Here is a 21,267-nt window from a genome sequence, read left to right on the forward strand (position 1 = left end):
TAGGCTAACAGAAAAGTTTTGAGCTTGAGCTTTTGTGAATACAGAGAGAAAGCTCATGCTCAGAACTTTTCTGTTAGTCTATAAGGTGCCACAGGACCCTTCGTTACTGTTACAGATCAAGACTAACACAGCTACCCCTCCAATACTGTACACCTTGAAAGGTCCCTTTAAATACATGTCAACTACCTGTGCCACCGTGTATTTAGTGCTGACACTTGCAGTTAGCCTTGGTCTACACTATAGGCTTAGGTCAACCTCAGTGGCCTACTACACCTACATAACTCCATCTTCAAGAGAGTTTTAAGGTTTATGTTTTGTAGTTACCACAGTGCAGTGTATGTTTACATACTGCAGTCTATTGACTGTCTTGTCAGTTTCACTAGACCCACGAAATTGACAAGAAAGCCAGATCCAAGAAAGCCAGGCAGTCTGCTGCTGAATCTGTCTGTCTTAAAACATATCTTATGTTATTTACTCCGATACCCCTTCCCCTCAGCACCCGGGAGAGGAATACATGCAGGTTTAGTGGTTTCCTCTTGTTCCCTGATAGAAAGGGGAGAGAAAGAAAAGCAAGCAGAGTCCTGGTACAAATCTCAGAGGGAGGGGCCTTTAGTCCCTCCTGACCTCTCTAAATTGTGCCCTTTTGTGCAGGTGCTTGGGGATGGCCTGGAGCAGTCCCAGTCCCAGCCAGATTATCTGGCTGTGAATGGGTCCCTTGCCCACACTGTTCCTGTGTTGCTGGTGTCCAGACAACGCAGTAAGAGAGAACACCACAGGCTGGGATGTGATATTCCACCAGGAGCCTGGCTGGGAGCATGCACACCTCCTACAGTGTGCCTCCAACCAGTCCCTTTAACCTCTCTGGCTACCTGCTGTGCCATGGGGGCCTAGGTGGAAGCATGCTCTGCCTTCTCCAGTGGAGTACTCCAGTGCCAGCTAACTCCTTCTTACTGGAGCAGCACATCAGGGTGTAGCACCTTATTTCCAACTCTTAAGTCTTGTGGTTCCCACAGCTGCTGTTGAAGCACACTGGACTGTTGGTACATTTGCCTCATCTACCCCATGGTCCTGAAGGGCAAACGGGGGCTCAAGCAGCACTCACCAGGATAGTGTTCTGGGAAATGCACAATTTAGCTACTGGGAAGTCTTGTGGGGTTTGGGATTGTTTTTGTGGCTAAGGCCAAAGGAAGAAACAATGAGAAAAGCAGACTCAGAGGCACTAAGATCACATGGCTCCAGGGAGTTCAAATGTGGAGCCTGGTGAGTGCCCAATAAAGGGCAACTAGAGCAGGTCTGTGGCATGCAGTTCAGGAGAGACTGCTGTGTGCACAGCTGTGCATTGTATGTTACTGTGGGGTTGTGAGTGTTTTTTGGCAATGAGGAGGTGTGTGAGTTGCTGTAGCTTAAGGCCTGACCTTTCTGCTCTCCTTCCCATTGCCAGTGAGGGGCTTGCAGCAGGGAGCCCATCACAGCTCCCTCCTACCCTGGCCTTGGCCATGCCCCATGCTCCTATTTGCATGTTCCATTTCTCCACCTGGCAAGGGGCCAAGAGAAGGCAGAGTGATTCCACAACCTGAATTGTCCCATTCAGTGATCCATTGGCTTTTCTGCTACCTGAGAAATCTGCAAGCCAGTGAACCTTGTGCTGTGAGCCATCAGTCTGCTGTGGCAAGCCAAGTATCAGAGAAGAGAGATGTAGAACAATGAAAAGCTGGGACAGCCTGAGACAATTTCCCCCAGGCCAGGGGTGGGTAAAATACAGCTTGTGGGCTGGAAACAGCTCACTACTCAGCAGGATGCTCAGACAGGCTCCCTGCCTGCTTTACCGCCATGTGCTGCTTAGGCTATGTCTACACTAGCCCCAAACTTCGAAGTGGCTATGCAAATGGCCATTTCAAAGTTTACTAATGAAGCGCTGAAATCCATATTCAGAGCCTCATTAGAATGCGGGCAGCTGTGGCACTTCGAAATTGGCACAGCTCGCCACCACGCGGCTTGTCCAGACGGGGCTCCTTTTCAAAAGGACCCCGGCTACTTCAAAGTCCCCTTATTCCCATCTGCTCATAGGAATAAGGGGGCTTCGAAGTAGGTGGGGTCATTTCGAAAAGGAGCCCCGTCTGGATGAGCCGTGTCAATTTCAAAGTGCCCTGGCCGCCCGCATGCTCATGAGGCGCTGAATATGTATTTCAGCGCTTCATTAGTAAACTTCAAAATGACCATTTACATGGCCATTTCAAAGTCTGGGGCTAGTGTAGACACGGCCTTAAAGTAACTGGCTGTGTGGGCCATGAGCTTCTCTGAGTGCTGTTAGCACCATTACAAGCCTAGGAGAGAGGAGGCTTTGTATGCTGTGCCTGCCCCCAGCTCGCAGTGATGCTGAGAGCAGCACATGGCTGGTTACTCTGAATGGCATGCAGGGGCAGGGCAAGCAGGGGAGGGACTTGCTTGGCTGCTGGCTGTGACATACCTAGGTAAGCGCCTCCCAGCCAGCACCTGCTTCTGGCACCCCTTCTTCCCCCCCGACCTTCTGCTCCCTGTCCTGCTCCTCACCTCACAACTCCAACGCTTTGTCCCTCCTCCTGCACCCATACCCCACTCTCAGTCCCTGCCCCAGGTCACAGCCCAAATCCCTGAACACCCATTCCCTACCCTGAGTTCCCTTCTGCACCAAGCCGCCACGCCAGACACTAACCCGCACTACCCCCGCCGCGGTCCTTCACCACTTATCAACTTCCCGGCGTGCACCACCCCCGCCGCCTCAAAAACTATTGTTCACCCATGCCCCAGACTGAGTGCGCCTGCGCGCCCAGCAGCAGCACACGCGCATCACCCGACTGTGACGAGTCTCGACGTATCAAACACGCCTCGCAGCGAGGTCACTCTGGCTTAGCGTCCAACGCAGCGGCGACGCTGAGTGACGTCATGTTTTCACCACGTGCCCTCGTCTCCATGGAAACAGCGACTTTTGGCTGTGCCTGGTTTCACACCTCGACCCCCCGCAACAGCAGCGCCGTGCGAGCTGCGGGGAGTTACCCGCCGCGGGGCCCGGCCAACATTAAACGTCAGTAGGGAGCCGCGTGTCCCCAGCCCCTCCAGAGGGAAGGGAAGGGAGGGGCGTGGAGGTGCGTGGAGAGCCCAGCCCAGCCCGAGAGTGCGTGACGGGCTCTGCGAGGGGACCGACGTGCGCGTGGCTGGAGCCGCGGGTGTCCCCCGCAGCCCTGCGCGCCGGGAGGAGCTGCGGGTTGCGGTACCCCGCGGAAAGGGGCTGGGGTTAGAGTTGCGCGGGTGAGCCAGGGCTGTGTCGCTGGGGAGTGACCTTCTTCCCCCCCCCACGCCCCGACCGCTTGCAACAGGTCATTGCCATCAGAGAGAGACAGGCTCCAAAGCTGTCAAGTATCGGAGGGGTAGCCGTGTTAGGCTGGATCTGTAACAGCAACGAAGGGTGCTGTGGCACCTTATAGACTAACAGAAAAGTTTTGAGCATGAGCTTTCGTGAGCACAGACTCACTTCATCAGATGAAGTGAGTCTGTGCTCACGAAAGCTAATGCTCAAAACTTTTCTGTTAGTCTAAGGTGCCACAGGACCCTTCGTTGCTGTTACAGGCTCCAAGGCTGTGTCTCTCCGTCTTTCTGGAGGCAGGACCCGTTGGTGATCCTGACCAGTGGCATTGCAGTAAAGTCGCTTTCATGCCCTCCTTCCTGGCCTGCCACCCAAGGTCTGGTTTGTTAGGTATTTCTTATCTGGGATAAATAGTGTGCACACTAAAGCTAAGCCTGCACTAGGGAAAAATGTCACTTTCAGATACTCAATTCTAACTGTGGCATTTGCGTAGCTAGAATTGGCTTATTTCCCCAGTGTAGATCTAGTCTATAGTCTCCTGTCCACCTCCCTTACTCCACATGATAGCATGGAGTACAGGGGTTGATTGCAGACCCCAGAGAGATCAATTTTTGAAGATCAACCCTAACCAGGAAGTATAGACATATCTGAAGGTAATAAGTGCATCATATGTACCTAGTGATGAGGGCTGTCCTGCAGGGCTGGTTGACATCACAGCACTGGTTAAGCTTGGCCCAGCCCCACTAATTATGGTTTCCAGGTCAGCCAAATTTGTGAGAGGTCTTGTGACTTGATGGGGGGACTGCAGTGCCACTTACATACATTTGCACACCTGGTCCCCCACTAGGCTGTAGGGGCAGCTGTGTCAAGCCTGGTTTCAACAATTGAACTAATCTGCTTGGTGGGACAGGAGCTACAAGGTCTGCCTCTTTGGGGTTAGTCTGGGACAGGCTCTGTTCCCATTCCCCAATGCTTCCCATGTAACTCTTTGAATGATTATTGTGACCCAGGTTGTGAGCCACTGTTTTGAGCTGTTCTATCTCACTTTGCACGCAGAAAGTGGTCAGATTTTTGGAATTGTTCTTGTAATATTGGCATTCTTCTACAAGACATCACTGGGCACAGTGCTGGAAGATGTAGAGAGCCTCCTTTGTAAAATTGAGTACCCTTTGTCCAATTGTTCAAGGTATTTGGCACCTCAAAACCAGGTGCAATGTTGAGTAATTTGTCTCTGGGAGTATTCTATACTGGATGATTCAGAAGGTGACAAAATGGAAAAAAAACCCCACAGACAACAAGCTTAATTATTATTTACTGATATTTTAATGTGACTTTTTTCAGATATATTATGGAAAGCCAAGAAGACCTTTGCTTTACTGAGGAAGGATGTAGCCATGACATAATTCTTGAGAGACAAGTGTTTAAATCCAAAGTGTCAGAGTCTCATGTTCAGCTTGCTTGTAATCTACATTACTGTGCTTTCCCTTTGAATGGAAATGAGCTATGCATATGGAATACTGGTGATAGCCCTTCTCATCAGGTAAAAGCCAAAACTCGTTTGTTCAGACTTTTAGATGAAATATTTTAAAAGAGCACTTACATGGATGAAACAAATTAAAAACATTGTGTTTGAGTACGCCATTTTTGCAATGTAGGCTGTTGTCTTTACCGGACTCCACATTTTGTCTGGAATGTGGACAATTATTTATAACTTATTTTGACAAGTGTGACAGTAAGACATAATGGAGTTCAGTGGATAGATTTTGGGTATTAAAGCAAATTCACTTTGGATGAATAATGGATCCCTAATATATGTTCAGATTAAGCGTTAGCTGTATTTTCTTTCTTGTTTGCTATGTTTTCATCGTAATTGGAAATAACCTATGGATATAAAAATATTCTGTTATGTTCACCAGCCATTGCACTTAGTAGGACATCATGATTCAATTACTGCACTGGCTTTTGGAAGTAAAATCAATCCGCATCTTGTCTGCTCTGCTTCAAGTGATTATGTGATAGTGTGGAATCTGGATGAGTGCACAAAGAAAGTACTAGAAGGTAAAGTGTCTTTAAAGAAAAGTTACTTTTGACATTTTGAGTAGCAGATGTTCAATATAACTTGTTAAGGTTAGATTCTGCCACTTTTAATCGTGATTAGTCTCATGAACTGGTGATCTTATCCATGGTAAGCTATTTAGGAAGGATCAAGTTGGCAAAGACAGGATGATACCCCATCAAAAATGGCATTACCTATCTGAATTACTAATAACACTGAAGAAAATTTGTCATGAATGCTTATGGAATAGTATCTTAATGGGTAAAGCACAAGGGCCGTGTCTACACTAGCCCCAAACTTCGAAATTGCCATGCAAATGGCCATTTTGAAGTTTACTAATGAGGCGCTGAAATACATATTCAGCGCTTCATTAGCATGTGGGCGGCCATCTGCTCATGGGAATAAGGGGACTTCGAAGTAGGCAGGGTCCTTTAGAAAAGGAGCCCCATTGGGACAAGCTGCGCGGTGGCGAGACGCGTCAATTTCGAAGTGCTGCGGCCGCCTGCATGCTAATGAAGCGCTGAATATGTATTTCAGCGCTTCGTTAGTAAACTTCGAAATGGTCATTTGCATGGCAATTTCGAAGTTTGCGGCTAGTGTAGACACGGCCAAGATGAAGTATTAGTTGGTGTCTGCTAGAGGACACCAAATGATAACAGGGAAAAAGATGACCATCTCCTTATGTACCATCTGTAATGCATAAGGAAAAGAAAGCTGTGTGATCTTGAGGTGGGGTGATGTCAGTTTTCATGATATATGCTGGAGGTCTCATATTGCCAGAATTAAATATACTTGTTTGTTCTAAACATTATAAATGACAAGTTTTCCAACTGAATAGGTATTGCAATCAACATGGAGAAGTTGTTAATTAGACCTGGTTTTAAAGATAAAGAACTACTGATTGCAGAACTAAAAAATCAGAAATTAAGAGTGGTAGCAAATTGCTAAAGGAATGTGAAAGGCACAAGAATTCTGTAGTCAGTAGAGTTAAGGACAATAAAAAGGAGTTTTACAAATATGTTAGGACAAATAGTCTTGAAAATGGTATTGGTTCATTATTAAATGCAAAAATGTAAAATTATCAGTAATAATACAGAAATGGCAGAAGCGTTTATTACATTGTTCTGTATTGGAGGACAAAATGAGACCTTATAGTCTCCTCATATGATGATGCAAAAATCCTTTTTGTACCAGTACCACCTCTACAGCAGGGATGTGGAACCTGTGGCCTGTTTCAGTAATGCACTTCCACTTATTGGGGACCTTCTATGCAATTTTCTGCCTTCCTGTTCTTCCCCATAATTTCTTCACTTCCAATGGCAATAGTGAATTGAGATGGGGGAAATTGTTTGGTATAAATGAAATAAATCAGAATGAATAATATTTAAACACTGGAAAAATAGTTCCCATCCCTAACTATCTCAATTATGGGATTTTGGTAAGATACTGCAATGAGGTCTACCAGCTCAGTAGTGCACCAGGGCAGGGGATAGAGCAATACTGGATGAGGGAAATCTCACCTCTCAATCAGTAAAAGGTATGTTCCCAGTGGATGTACAGTTTTAAAGGGATACTAGTAGGCCCGGTAAAACGGGGTGAGGTTGGCGTTAACATCAGCACCAGCATCAAACAAGGCTGATTCTGAGAGGTGTCCCAGGAATGGCAACAACTTTGTGAAGGCTGTTCTACCAGCAGGGGCTTGTGTTCCCTATTTTTCTTTTTGGGTGTTCAAAGCCCTATGAGAAATTGTCTGACTGGACAGGATACCGGGAGATTGGAAAATCTGCTAAGCTAGTGACTACCCCAAACTGAGGAGCTCCAGACTAGTAGATTTTCTGTCTGAGCTGGACACTTAGGCTATGTCTATACTCATGAGGAAAGTCAATGGCTGACACATTTTGAGTACACCAGTTGCGTGCCTAAAATCAACTTTTCAACCATTGACTTTGGTGGCTGTTTCACTGCAGAAGGTCGATGGGAAGGCCTCTCCTGTTGACCTTCCTTAATCCTCCCAGCTCGTGAGGAGTTCCAGGGTTGACAGACTTCTGTGGTAACTGTAAATGTAGGGTTAGAACCCTCGGGCCCTTGGTCAGTTCCTGGTGAAATGTTTAGGCCCACATCCCCCAGCTTTGCCTCTCCCTGCTACTCCTTTGTAGTAACTCAGCTCTGAGGGGAGCAATTGACAGTCAGGTGCAGTCTTCTGATGGCTAGTCTTCTGTCTGCCAGTGCGATCACAAGATTGGAACAGAGGGAGAGTACTTGCATAATCTCTCCCCACGAGCCTAGCTGCCCCAAACTTTTCTTCCCTTTTTATTCATTAGTATTACAGTAACATGTGACTCATAGAAAACTTGTTAGGTCAGAAGGTTCCTTCAGATTGTCAATTAGTCAGATGTATGTTTTCAGAGTTTGCGTGCCTTGGGGTCCTGACAGACACATCCCTGAAGGTACATAGACAAGCTTTCTGTTTTCTAAATACATATCTCGGCAATTCCAACTTAGATTTCATCTTCATGAAAGAAGCAGGGTTAAGCTGCCCTTTCTGTGGCACCCATGCCCCCTCCTCTCCAGACTTGGTCATGTTAAGGTTGCTGCATAGACCCATTCACGGCCTCGTAGCTTGTGTACCTTTAGCAATAAGCAGTACTAGTTCAGGCAATTTACTAGTTTGCTAGACTCAACCCGTACACAACCCTTGAGTCAGGCAGTGGTGCTTGTCCTATCAGTCATATTATGAAGTACAGCATTGACACAGAAAGATCAGAAAAATTCAACCTTTTCTTGAGACTGGGGTGTGAGGCAGGGAGGAGTGACCGTCAGTGCAAGCAGGTTGGATGACACAAAAACTGGGATAGGGAGGCCCTGCCCTAAAACAAGCATGTTCCCGGTTGAGAGACAGTTTGAAAGGGCACTGTTAGCCCAGGAGAAAGTGGGGAGTGAGCTGCATATGGAACCAGGAAGGGAGGCTGATGCTGGGAACTGTGTTGGGAGCGGCAGTAGCTTTGTGGAGGCTACAAGGGCAGGGGGGACTTGGTTGCCACCTCTTCCCACTGGGGAGTTGAAAGCCATAATCAAAACAGACTGAATACTAACAGACTGGAGAGTGTCTGCTAAACTAGTTATCACACTCCAAACTGTGGATGTTCAGAAAGGTCAGAAGTGATGTAGGGGCAGGGGAGCATAGTTTGGGATAACGCATTAACTGGAGGTGGGTGCTGTGATAGACCCTGGGGCTCTAGGATCTGCTGAAGCAAGTGGACCTGGGTCCTTTTACCTGGGGCACCTTTCTATGTTGCGCTTTAGTAGTAACTGAGCTCTGGGGGAGCAATCGTAGTGTATGTGTCTGTGGGAGTGGTGGTGATTGAGGTCAGAGGTGGTGCCCTCATGGACAACTAGAGCAGCAGAAACTAAATCAATGAGCTGATCACTAGGCAAGCTGGTCACCAGACCTTCCTGCTATAGATATACAAGTACATTTTTCAAATATCTTTTCTCCCCTCAGTATTCTGTTATAAAAAGGTAAAAAATGGCAACCTATTTTGGGCTAAATATGAAAACAGGATGACTTAAATGCTTTAATTTGAGCAACTAATTTGTTCAGAGGGTTCCCTTGAAATTGTCTGCTCAATTATCAGAGAGGTAGCCGTGTTAGTCTGTATCTTCAAGAATGACAAGAAGTCCTCTGACACCTTATAGACTAACAGATATTTTGGAGCATAAGCTTTAGTGGGCAAAAACCTGCTTCATCAGATGCAATAGGTGGGGGACTCTGGCCCTCCCTTTTATTGGGACCCTACTCTTTAAATACCCCCTCTGAAACCACCCCCCTACTCATGAATCTGAAGAAGCAGGTCTTTGCCCACAAAACCTTGCCTCCTCAATGTTAGTTATAAATTGGGAGATGAAAGGCAGTAATTAAATAATGAAATAAAGAGAGTGAAGTCCATCTTTAAATGAAAAGTTCAACACGTCCTTCATTTTTGGGAGACTATTCGCTTCTCTGTAGTAGCCATTCATTTGCTAAATTTATCATTATGCTTTAAATTTAATGCTATACTCAAGTGTTTAAATTTTTATTTTGATGACAAATACCCATCTTTTAAAATTGCTATAGGGTTAACTCCTCGAGGAGTTGTTGTCGGAACTCTTTTGGGGATGGTGCTTTATGTACGATTCAGTCCAGACGATCAGGTTGTGGCAGTATGTGCTGGAAATTGCATATATATTTTAAATGCAAAGGTGAGTTGTCTTTTCTCTTTAAAATAGATATTAAAGATTCTAAAAATATGTTCACTTTCCAATTAAACCATACTAACAGCAACATGCTTTCAGAAAACTAATATTTATTGAGCAACAATGTTCATCTGCTTATAGATTAAAATTGGCATGGTCTAGTGCTTGATATTATATCCCAGACAAAGACAATGTTAAGATAAACTTATGGTTAAGAGTATGTATCAGTTATTTAACGGTAGAAAACATTACAAATATGTTGTAACTATTCCCAAATTAAGCTTTATAAACTGAGGAAATTCAGAGTTAAGATTACACTTAAAGAAATCCAAATATGTTAAGGCAAGAAATGTGCAGTTAAATGTTGCCTCTATTCTGAAGTGGCATGACACAATAAGTGTGTAATCACAAGTAATATATTTTGAGTCTGAGAAGTCCCAGATTTAAACAAGCTGACTTTTAAATAGCTATTTGATTTCTGCCCTGCTTTCCTACATCACTATAGGACATAGTTAGGGGCCTTAACTGTGCATTTCTTGTTTATCTTATACCAGCATTTCCCAAACTGAGTTCCGTGGAACACTGGTGTTCCATGCAATGTGAATAGGTGTTCTGTGAAGAAAAATATTAGTGATATTTTTCCTTCTAAGATATTAAATATGAAATTATGTGTGTATCAGAAATACTAAGGAATATGAATAGTATTTATATTATAGGTATAACACATCTATAACACATTCATAATACTATATAGTAGACCCTTGACTTACATCATTTCAGCTTGTGTGTTTCTTGTAATAGCATGAGTTAAAAATGTGAGCAGTGGGGATCTGAGAACAAGGCAGCAGCCTGGCTCCTGGCTCTCCTCCGCCTGTGGGAGCTGGAAAACTGACCAGCATTGCTGTGCTGGTCAGTTTCCTGGCTGTCCTCTGCAGTGCTGGTCAGTTTTCTGGCTCCTGAAAGTGGAGAGGAGCTGGGAGCCAGGCTACCACCTGGTTCCCGGCTCCCTGCCACTCACCCACAAATGGAGGGGAGCTGGGATCCAAGAGCGGGGGTCGGACCTGAAGGGGGCAGGGTCCCTCACCACTGCATCCCAACTTGTGTGAAATTTGACTTACACACAGTTGCCCGGGAACACAGCCTATGTGTAAGTCGGAGGTCTACTATGGCTGCTGTAACAGTAAACTCCCTCTTATCCAGCATTTGTTCTATCTGAACTCTCAATTAACCAGTATCATCTCCTGCTGGCTCATCCCGGCTGGCGCTGCCCCCGGACCCAGGGCTGGAGGGGCCGGCTCTCATCCCTCAGTCTGTCAGGGTTTCCCTGACCCCCGTAGAGTTCCCCTGCACCCTGGGGCTGGTGGTTTTCCCCCACCCCAGCCGGCTCCCAGTCCTGACTGTCAGTGTTCCCCTGCACCCTGGATGCCAGCAGATCCCTGTGGGTATGCAAGTGTTTACTATATGTGACTCATAACGAAACAGAGTTGATTCAGATTCTTTTGGCACAAGTCACATTCAGAGAAATCATGTGATGCGGCACCTGATATGAGAATCCAACTCTTCAGCATTGTTCCTATTGTTATGTGGATTTGTGGTCAAAAGATGCAAAAATATTCTTCCCATTTAAAAAAACTGTCGAAAATTACTTTTTTTTTTATTTTCCAGGAGTTTTCTGTAAAAACAACAAATTTGTAAAAATACAAAATTTAAAAATATTTTTCCATACCTAATTTGTTTTGCATTTCTTTTTCATAAAAGTATTTTTTAAGCTTTAAGGAACGACAGTCCTTTTTAATTTTTTATACTTAATTATAGGCTTGCTAACTGTCCTACTATCTGAAGGACATTAGTTGTTCATTCAGATGATTTTCTTTTGTTATTTTTTGTTCTTTTTAAAGTAAAAGACATCTAAAAAATCTAATTTTTCAAAATCAGCTTTTAGCATTATGTGCAGCAGTTTTTCAATATCAAACCCTTCAGCTCCACCCACGAGTCCAACCAGCATGTATGTGTTCCATCAATATAGTCCAAGCTCAAAAGTGTTCCATGGCCAAATTAGTTTGGGAAATGCTACTTTTCTGTGGTTATGTCAATGTTGGTCGATCACTGAGGATGCTTCACCAACATCAGTGTTGGCTGGTCAGGAAAAGTGTATGATGCTTGTTTCTTTAAGAACACAGAACAATTGAAGCTACAAGAAGGGACTTTCTTTTTGACTAACAGTTTAACGTTGATGATGTTGAAATTCCACTAGTGATCCTAGGGGACCCAGCCTAAGCTTTGTTTCCCTGGCTCATAGAGCTGAACACCAGCCATCTCAACAGCAACAAGGAAAGATTCAACCCACCAGCTCAGTAGGTGTAGAATGATGGTTGATGTCCTTTTGATAGACTGAAAAGACGCTGACATTATTTCCTCACAAGACTGGATGTCACTAAAAATATTCTAGTGGTTATAGCTGCCTGTTGTGTCCTGCATCATATCTATGAGGCAGAGCAGGGAGAAGTTACCACTGGTGTATGGATGCAGAGGAAAGAGCTGTAGGAATGCGAAGGTGGAACAGCTGTGTGCTGAGTTTGAACTATGAGAAAAACTCAGCACAGATCTATATAACTCACAGGCTGGGTCTACGCTTGCCCCCTGCTTCGAAGGGGGCATGGTAATCAAGGCAGTGGTAGATTACTAACGAAGCGATGTGGTGAATATGCAGCACTTCATTAGGCTAATTTTCCTCTGCGGCAACTTTGAAGCACTGGCATGCATGTAGCCACGGGCACTTTGAAGTGCCTGCACTACTTCAAAGTCCCTTTACTCCTCAAAATTTTTTCTGTGTGCCAGAACCCCAAGTGGTCTCATTCTTCCTCCAGGGTCAGGCCACGCACCCTCATCTCTAGGGCTCCAGCATTTGTGCTTCACAGAGTTCTTTTTAGCAAATCTTGCTGGGATAGGTTCGTGTTGGAGACTTGGCCGCTCTTCAGGGAATAATGCACTTCCTCAAGCATTTGTAATATCACTGTGTTGCCAAAACAGTCGGGTTTATTTGTAAAGTGGAACACAGGATAGGTCAGTGGGTTTCAAATATTTTTTCTGGTGACCTAGGTGAAGAAAATTCTTGATGCCCACAACACAATTGATCTGGGATAAGGTGTGTGGGGTGGAGGGGGTGGGTCTCAGGGTTGGGACAGAGGGTTCGGTTGTTGGGTGAGGGCTGTGGAGTGGGGCTAGTAATGGGGTTCAGGTTATGGGAGGGGGCTTTGTGCGGGGGATGGGATATGGGAGAAAGTCAAGACTCTGGGCTGGGCTTGCAGATTCTAGGTGGGGCTCGGGATGAGAAGTTTCGGGTGCAGGAGGGGCCTTTGAGATGGGAGGGGAGTTAGGGCTGGGTTAAGGGAAGGGAGCATGAGCTTACCTCTGGCAGCTCCTGATCAGTGGCACAGTGGGGGCGCGGAGGCAGGCTTTCTGTCTGCCCTGGAACCACAGACCGCAGTGCACTCTGGAAGTGGCCAGCAGCTGGAGGAGTGTGAGCAGTTCTGCATGGCTTTTGTCTGCAGGCACAGTTCCCCCAGCTCCCATTATTTGGGAAGTGGCCAGTGGGAGTGTGGAGCTGCACTAGGATCTGGACCAACTACTGGCCACTTCCAGTATACAGTGCACTGTCAGAACAGGTAGAGACTAGCAGTGTTATTCAAAGTGCATATTGTGGACCTAGCTTTAGCCAGCTGCTGGGTCCATGGGTTCTGAGTAAGGCAGCCCAATGCCTTACATTCTGAGACCCAGTGCTGGTCATGGCCTAAACTTGGACTTCATTTTAGAGGTATTTTTAATTACTTAAAAGTCAGAACAAATGTAATTTTTATTTAATGTCTTTCTTTTTTGTTTAACACATCACAGAATGAGGCTATATTAGCTGAGTTGGAAGGCCATCTGGCTCCAGTGACTGCAGCTGAATTTTGCACCTGGGAGAGAAATATGCTTATATCAGTTTCTGAAGACAGAAGCTTTAAGGTAAGGAAATTATACTCTACTTTTAACTAGTGTAATCTATTTGGAATACAATGGGAATTTCCCCCCTTTAAATATTTAACATAAGAAGGGCCATATTGGGTCAAATCAATAGTCCATCTAGCTCAGTATCCTGTCTTCCATCAATGGCTTGTGCCAGATGCTTCAGAAGGAGTGAACACAACATGGCAATGTATCGAGTGATCCCTGTCCTATCAACTAGTTCCGACTTTTGGCAGTCATTGGTCTAGAGATGTAGGGTCTTATGCCTTTGTTTAAACTCATGCTTTTTTATAACACACCAGAGACAACTAGAGGAGAATTGCCACTTGCCCAGTTAGTGTATGTGTCTTTGTCATGCAGTAAAATTTTGACTCTGTAACTGTGCATTCTGTTTGACCAAAATAATATATTTTCAGAAATTGGTTATTACAATGCTAGAATTTTCAGTATTATTCACTATATGTCAGCTTTCTCATAAGAGCCACTAAATTGGTTAGGCTGGTAGATACCAACAATAACAGTGATAGATTCTGTTGGTAACTTTCTTCTGTCCACACATGAATGCGTTCATCTCAGAAATATTGTATCTGCCAATGTATTGATACTCTTTTAAGAACAACAGGCCATTGATGGAATTTTCTCCACTCAGCTGATAAAATGTTATGTGGGGGGGTACATTGATGGGTTCATTGTAGGCTTTGTCATTAAGATAACCTATTGGGTGGATGACATCTAAGTGACAGAACATATGCTTACCAGATTGCATATGACAAAGCAGCCATGGCTGAGACACTCAGATTTTTGCCCTGGTATAATTTTATTTAAACAAGAGTTTCAATTAGGAGGTAGTGTCACATGCTCCATACCTGATCAGTAGCAGTCTGGTGTTACAAGATTCCAAAGAGCCGTCACCACTGGTTTCTCTGCTCTCAGTGGAATTCTCATTTCAGTATTACTGTGCTGGAGGGCTGGGGTGAGCTCCTTGCACAGTTCCAGGAAAGTGGTTTTGCTCATCCCAAAGTTCTGCTGTAGTCCTTGCCCAACAGTGTAATCCCCCGAGTCAGTGCTTGTTTCTTGGGACAGAATTGGAGCAGCCCTGTGTTCAGATGCTCCACTACTCCCAATAGTGACCAGGAATTGTTTCTTTCCGTGGCTTCCAGAAGGATTGCTTGAAAGAAGTTGTCATATTCTGTGTGGTGAATCATCTGGCACCTTTAGAAATACCGCAGGATCAGGTGTGTAGTCTTTGCAATATTGATGAGCTGTGCAGGATACATGCCACCAGAAATGGTGGATGCATGGGTTTGCTAGGCTTTTCAGAAAAGGCGTGAAACATTGGATGTAGATGAAATTAGGGGAGAAAAAAGAGTGCATCATGGGATAATCATGCCAACCTCTCAGTCACTCCCCTTGTGAATATTTTGCTGCTATGAGGCATTGCAAATACTTTCCAAAATACCATATAGTGAGTGACACAGTGAGATAGCTATCCAAGATGCACTGCTTTCTGCATTGACGCAAGCGCTGTTAGTGATGACACACTCCGCTGATGCAAGGATTGTAGTGTGGATATGCACAACCAATATAATTACTGCGCTGGTGGTATGTTGACTTGCGTTAGTTAAGATGACTTCATTTTCTACTGTAGACGGCTGTGTCTACACGTGCCCCAGACTTCGAAATGGCCATGCAAATGGCCATTTCGAAGTTTACTAATGAAGTTTACTAATGAAAGTTTACATATTCAGCGCTTCATTAGCATGCGGGCGGCAGCCGCGCTTCGAAATTGACGCTCCTTGCCGCCGCGCGGTGCGTCCAGACGGGGCTCCTTTTCGAAAGGATGCTGCCTACTTCGAAGTCCCCTTATTCCCATGAGCCGACATGTCCTGAGTGTTCTACTGAAAATCATTTTTTGATTCACCTGAATTAGGAAACTTTGAAAATAGCATTTTTCAGTAAAAATTTAACAACAACATGTGCCGTGTAATTTCTTAAGGAATCTGGTGATTTCCATCTGTGCACGGATATATTATGCTTTGTGTGCACCCAAAAGTTGTACTGCTTTAACTAAATTGTTTTAGAAATTGGTCAGACTGGTGCAAGTTGCTCATGTGGCCACTCTGAAATCCATTTGGATGTCTTTATGTTGATTTCATTTAAATTGATGAGGAATCATAGAATACTGGAACTGGAAGGGACCTCGAGAGGCCATGGAGTCCAGTTCCCTGTTTTCACGGCAGGAGCAAGCACTGTCTAGCCCATCCCTGATAGATGTCTATCTAACCTGCTTTTAAATATTTCCAGTGATAGAGATTCCACAATCTCCCTAGGCAATTTATTCCAGTGTTTAACCACCCTAACAGTTAGGAAGATTTTCCTAATGTCCAACCTAAACCTCCCTTACTGCAGCTTAAGCCCATTGCTCCTTGTCCTGTCTTCAGAGGCCAAGGAGAACAATTTTTCTCCCTCCTCCTTGCGACCCCCTTTTAGTTACATGTAAACCACTATCATGTCCCCTCTCAATCTTCTCTTTTGTAAACTAAACGAGTCCAATTCTTTCATGCCTACCCTCATAGTCTGTGTTCTCTAGACCTTGAATCATTCTTGCTGCTCTTCTCTGGATCTTCTCCAGTTTCTCCACATCTTTGTTGAAATGTGGTGCCCAGAACTGGACACAGTGCCCCAGCTGAGGCTTAATCAGCACAGAGTAGAGCAGAAGAATGACTTCTCATGTCTTGCTCACCATACCCCTGTTAATGCAAGGAATGACATAAGTTTAAATGTTATAAAACATTTTTAAACTCACTTAGGTATGTCCACACAAGAGGATAGCTCTAATTTATTTACTCAGTTTCCAAAATGATTTAATTAAATTGATAAAATTTGTGCGTAGACAAGTTCTAAACTGTAGTGAATAAGTACGTCTTAAAAGGTTCATGTTAATCAGAACTTTGCCTAGTCATTGCTTTGCTAATGTCTCTATTTCTTTAGGCTCATCACTTGATTGAGATTTATAGGCTGGGTCTACACTTGCCCCCAACTTTGAAGGGGGCACGGTTATCACGGCTGTGGGGGATTACCAATGAAGTGCTGCGTTGAATACGCAGCACTTCATTAGCCTAATTCTCCCACACGGCAACTTCGAAGCATCAAACTTTGAAGTGACGGCATGCATGTAGTCACAGGCACTTCAAAGTGCCTGCACTACTTCAAAGTCCCTTTGCTCCTCAGAATGGCCCATAATGTGTCAGTTTGCACTGTTGTACATTTTACTTCAGATGTAATTTTTCCTATTTTATATTTTTGCAACTATCTAAATCAATATTTAAATTTTAACATACATTTTCTCCAAAGGTTTGGGATTATTGTACTGGACTGCTAATATACCAATCAGCAGTGTTAACAGGTATGGTTTTCTTTCTTTGTATATCTGCCTTCGAGAAAACATATATTTCACACTAAGAAAAAAATGTGTCCGCCTTTGCCTGCTGATATACTTAAAATAGCATAGTCAGCCAGTAACAGAGCCATAGTCTGTAAACTTTGTCAGTGGAAACTGCAGCCAGTCTGCCAGTGCGGGGCTGGGGACTGAGGGGACCCAAAGGGGGCAATTATCTCCGGGCCCAGCAATTCAAAAAGGCCCGGGGATCTTGGCTGCTGCTACTTCCCTGGAACCTTCAAATCGTGGCCTGAGTGTCACGTGGCATGCTCTGGGTGGTGTTGAGCGCTGGAGGGAAGGAGGCATGGAACCAGGTCCCCGACAGCCTTGCCCAGGAGCCCAACAATGCTGTTGCTCCTTTCCCTTCCGTGATTGCAGCATCTCTGAAAATATGAATTTAGGTGTCAAATTTGACATTTTTGTTGTACTTGCATAAAATACACCTGACCGGTGCCAAACAAGAGAATTTGCTGTACCACAGGAGGTCAATATTATCTAGCAGTCTTACCAACACTTTTTCATTGCTTACTGTGTGATTAGAAGATATTTAGAGGTATATTACAACTAAATAACAGTACAGAACACTGAGAGCCAAGTCTGGTGGTTGGAAACAAATTTTATGGGACCACGGGAAACTTGGCCACACCCATGATAACTGGATGTGTGGCTAACTAAAATCATACTGGTTTATGGATGTTGCTGGGTAAGAGAGTGCCAGGTTGGAGAGGTTCAATCTTTACATATAGTTATTTCGTGTTATATTAATCCCGGTTATAACTGAGTACCTTGTTTTTGTCACAAGGGAACCTTCCTTTTTTGTGTACATATTGTAATAACTTACATATATGGGCTACGTCTACACGTGAAGCCAACATCGAAATAGCTTATTTCGATGTAGCAACATCAAAATAGGCTATTTCGATGAATAACGTCTACACGTCCTCCAGGGCTGGCAACGTCGACGTTCAACTTCGACGTTGCGCGGCACCACATCGAAATAGGCGCTGCGAGGGTACGTCTACACGCCAAAGTAGCACACATCGAAATAAGGGTGCCAGGCACAGCTGCAGACAGGGTCACAGGGCTGACTCAACAGCAAGCCGCTCCCTTAAAGGGCCCCTCCCAGACACAGTTGCACTAAACAACAGAAGATCCACAGAGCCGACAACTGGTTGCAGACCCTGTGCCTGCAGCATGGATCCCCAGCTGCCGCAGCAGCAGCCAGAAGCCCTGGGCTAAGGGCTGCTGCCCACGGTGACCATAGAGCCCCGCAGGGGCTGGAGAGAGAGCATCTCTCAACCCCCCAGCTGATGGCCGCCATGGAGGACCCGGCAATTTCGACGTTGCGGGACGTGGATCGTCTACACGGTCCCTACTTCGACGTTGAATGTCGAAGTAGGGTGCTATTCCGATCCCCTCATGAGGTTAGCGACTTCGACGTCTCACTGCCTAACGTCGAAGTTAACTTCGAAATAGCGCCCGATGCGTGTAGCCGCGACGGGCGCTATTTCGAAGTTAGTGCCGCTACTTTGAAGTAGCGTGCACGTGTAGACACAGCTATGGTGTGTTAGTATTTTCTTAGGACAATCACAGTACATGGCATTTCCGTATTATTTATGCCCATTTTTATTCTCACTAGGATATATGTATGATGAAAGGAGCCATTTTGTTGTATTTTACCACAATTTGAGAAGACATGCTGGCACATGCTTATGTCCCATCCACAGAACTGGAACCATGTTTTTAAATATAAAAGCAGACTTATGTGTGCTATGAAAAAAACTGCATTTTTTTTTTTTGTACAGCATTTCCTTTGCTAAGTCTGTTCATTGATGAAGAAAACAAACAGGTTGTTACAGGATGTGCAGATGGTCAGGTGAGCCTCAAGGAGATGCTGTAAATATTTAATTTTAGTCAAAGTATCAAAACATTTAGGAACATTGTGTATCAGGAAGTGTTAGAATCTGTGTATTTGAAATTGTTAGGAAGATAATGTTAATTAGCATAATGCAATATGCTGAATTTTAATTCTTTTGATTACTGATAAAAAAACTAAATGGAATCTCTTCTAAATACATTGGTAAAGCTGTTTAAAATTACAAACCAGTAACAGAGTATACTGCGTATTCAGACTGAGAAGCTGCAAGTTTGTTTTAGAAAGAGATCTGTGAAAATCAATTTAAATTTTATTTATTGGCCACTCAGCATGTCTTTCAGTTTAAACTAGAAGTATATGGGAGACCCTTATCATTTGCTGGGTGCCCTTGCAAATTGAGATCTGTGCTAATCTGTCAGTTAATCTTTTAGACTTTTTTTTAAAAAATAATGTCTTGTTAACATTGTAGAATGCTTTATTCACTCATTGCACTAATTCAGAGGAGTGTGGAGAAAATGAAAGGCTGGACTGATGTAGAGTATAGAAAGTCTAAGCAGTACAGGACGTGTAGGAGACAATGAGATACTGCATGCAGGTGTTCAAAGGTTTCTGTAATGTTTTATAATTATTTGAGAAAGATGATGGAGGGAGATTTTCAAAGGCAGAAAGAGCAGTTCAATACCTAATTCCCAATGAAAATCAACGAGGAGTAGACTTTTAAATGGCTTTTGGCCTTTGTAAATCCTCCTTGATGTTGTTAAAACATTAATACATATGCTTGATTCTTTGTGTTATAAATTCTGCAGCTGTGAAATTAAAATCACTTGAACAGCGTATTTTAGGGAATGAGATGTTTCAACATGAGTTGATTAATAGCAGTTTGCCTTAGTTAAGCTGTTAAACATGAAGTCAAACGTTAAATCTGCATTTTGCACAAGTGTTTTCATCAATGTCAAAAAGCTATTCTTGTGATTGATTCTGTCCTTCTCCTTCAGCTGTGGATCTTTAGTTTGCTCAGTGGACACCAGTACCGTTGTGTGGCACACGTAAACTTAAAGAAAGAACAAGAGAAATTCTATAGCAAAATGGGAAAATCTAGACAACGATTAGGTATTGTGATGTTTCTGGAATACTAATATATATTATGCTTTCATACATATTGTGTATAGCTGAATATATTTTCTTTATAAATGCCATTAGTTGAAATGTGCCCTCAGATTTTCATGTGCTTCTCACTAAGGTCAACAGGTGTTAAGCACATATATCTGAGAAGAATAATTTGCTTTTTGTGTGCATATACCAAACGTTCTCTAGAGATCAGATACTGCTGAAATCAGCGAGAGATTTACCAAAGAATTCAGAGTAGAGCAGAATTGAGCTCTGTTGGGTTATTCATCATTTGATAACTGGAATAAACAACGGTCAGTTACACTGGAAGTTCTAAAAATATTTTTGCTCTGACGTCTCCCCCCCTGGTATTTTTTGTTATATGTCTTCATGATGTAGTGACTGTTACCACCAGAAAATGATAAAACTAGGCTTTTGAGACTAGTCACCCCTAAAACACCAAAATAGAGTGATGTTCCAAAGAGGGATGGGATGTTATTAGCATAATGGCCCTAGTATTCCCATCTTCTGGAGCAAAGGCCTCTAAATATGATTCCCCCTTTGTTGCAGTGTATTGTACTACCACTGAGTTACCTTTTTACTTCTTTATTCCATTTCAGTTAGTTTTATATCTGTTTTGCTAGTTTGATAGTGGTCAATGTCTGTCTTCTTTAGATCAAATACAGAAGTTTTCTAAGTTGCACACCACAAATGATATGAAACCAGGAGAAACTGTGGAAACAACATTCCCAGTCCTCAGAATTGAACACTGTGACCAATCAATACATGTAGACAAAGAAGAAAACTTGTAAGTGCAGTCATTTATCACTGACTATTTCCCTGAAAATCATGCTTAGCAATTTGATATTGATTTCTCAATTACTTTCACTAAAGGCTAGTCTGTTCTCATTGTACGCTAGCAATCACAGTTCATTCATTCAGTGATTTGCAAGCCCTAGTAACGTATTCTGACGTTAGTAGCCTATACAAAATACATAATTAGCTTCTACTCTGAAAAGTAATTGTCTTTAGAAGGTATTGTGAGACTCTATGTTTACTATGTCTGTTTCCAAATCAACAGTGTTTCTGTCTGTAAATTAAAAAGAATGTATTTATAATTGCCAACCCTGCCAGCTCATCTTGGAATCTAAAAGTCGCATTCAGTTCTTTCCATCTTATCCATTGCTGATAGTCAGAAAAGTTCTTCAGGC

At 43.8% G+C, this 21,267-nt stretch overlaps 1 protein-coding gene across 1 annotated transcript in view; it reads left to right on the top strand.

Annotated features, from left to right (window-relative positions):
- Positions 1-2,997: 2,997 nt before the first annotated feature.
- The window catches only part of WDR27 (WD repeat domain 27), a 184,157-nt gene continuing 165,887 nt past the window's right edge, over positions 2,998-21,267 (top strand). Inside the window, exons 1-9 of the mRNA XM_074988667.1 lie at positions 2,998-3,061; positions 4,682-4,880; positions 5,257-5,398; positions 9,511-9,635; positions 13,521-13,634; positions 16,989-17,040; positions 18,879-18,949; positions 19,945-20,059; positions 20,732-20,864. Of these exons, the coding sequence (XP_074844768.1) occupies positions 4,689-4,880; positions 5,257-5,398; positions 9,511-9,635; positions 13,521-13,634; positions 16,989-17,040; positions 18,879-18,949; positions 19,945-20,059; positions 20,732-20,864 (944 nt within the window). The 5' untranslated portion in view covers positions 2,998-3,061; positions 4,682-4,688. The remainder of the gene's footprint in view (positions 3,062-4,681; positions 4,881-5,256; positions 5,399-9,510; positions 9,636-13,520; positions 13,635-16,988; positions 17,041-18,878; positions 18,950-19,944; positions 20,060-20,731; positions 20,865-21,267) is intronic.

This window comes from Carettochelys insculpta, chromosome 3 (assembly GCF_033958435.1).
Source record: "Carettochelys insculpta isolate YL-2023 chromosome 3, ASM3395843v1, whole genome shotgun sequence".
NCBI classification, from domain to species: domain Eukaryota; kingdom Metazoa; phylum Chordata; order Testudines; family Carettochelyidae; genus Carettochelys; species Carettochelys insculpta.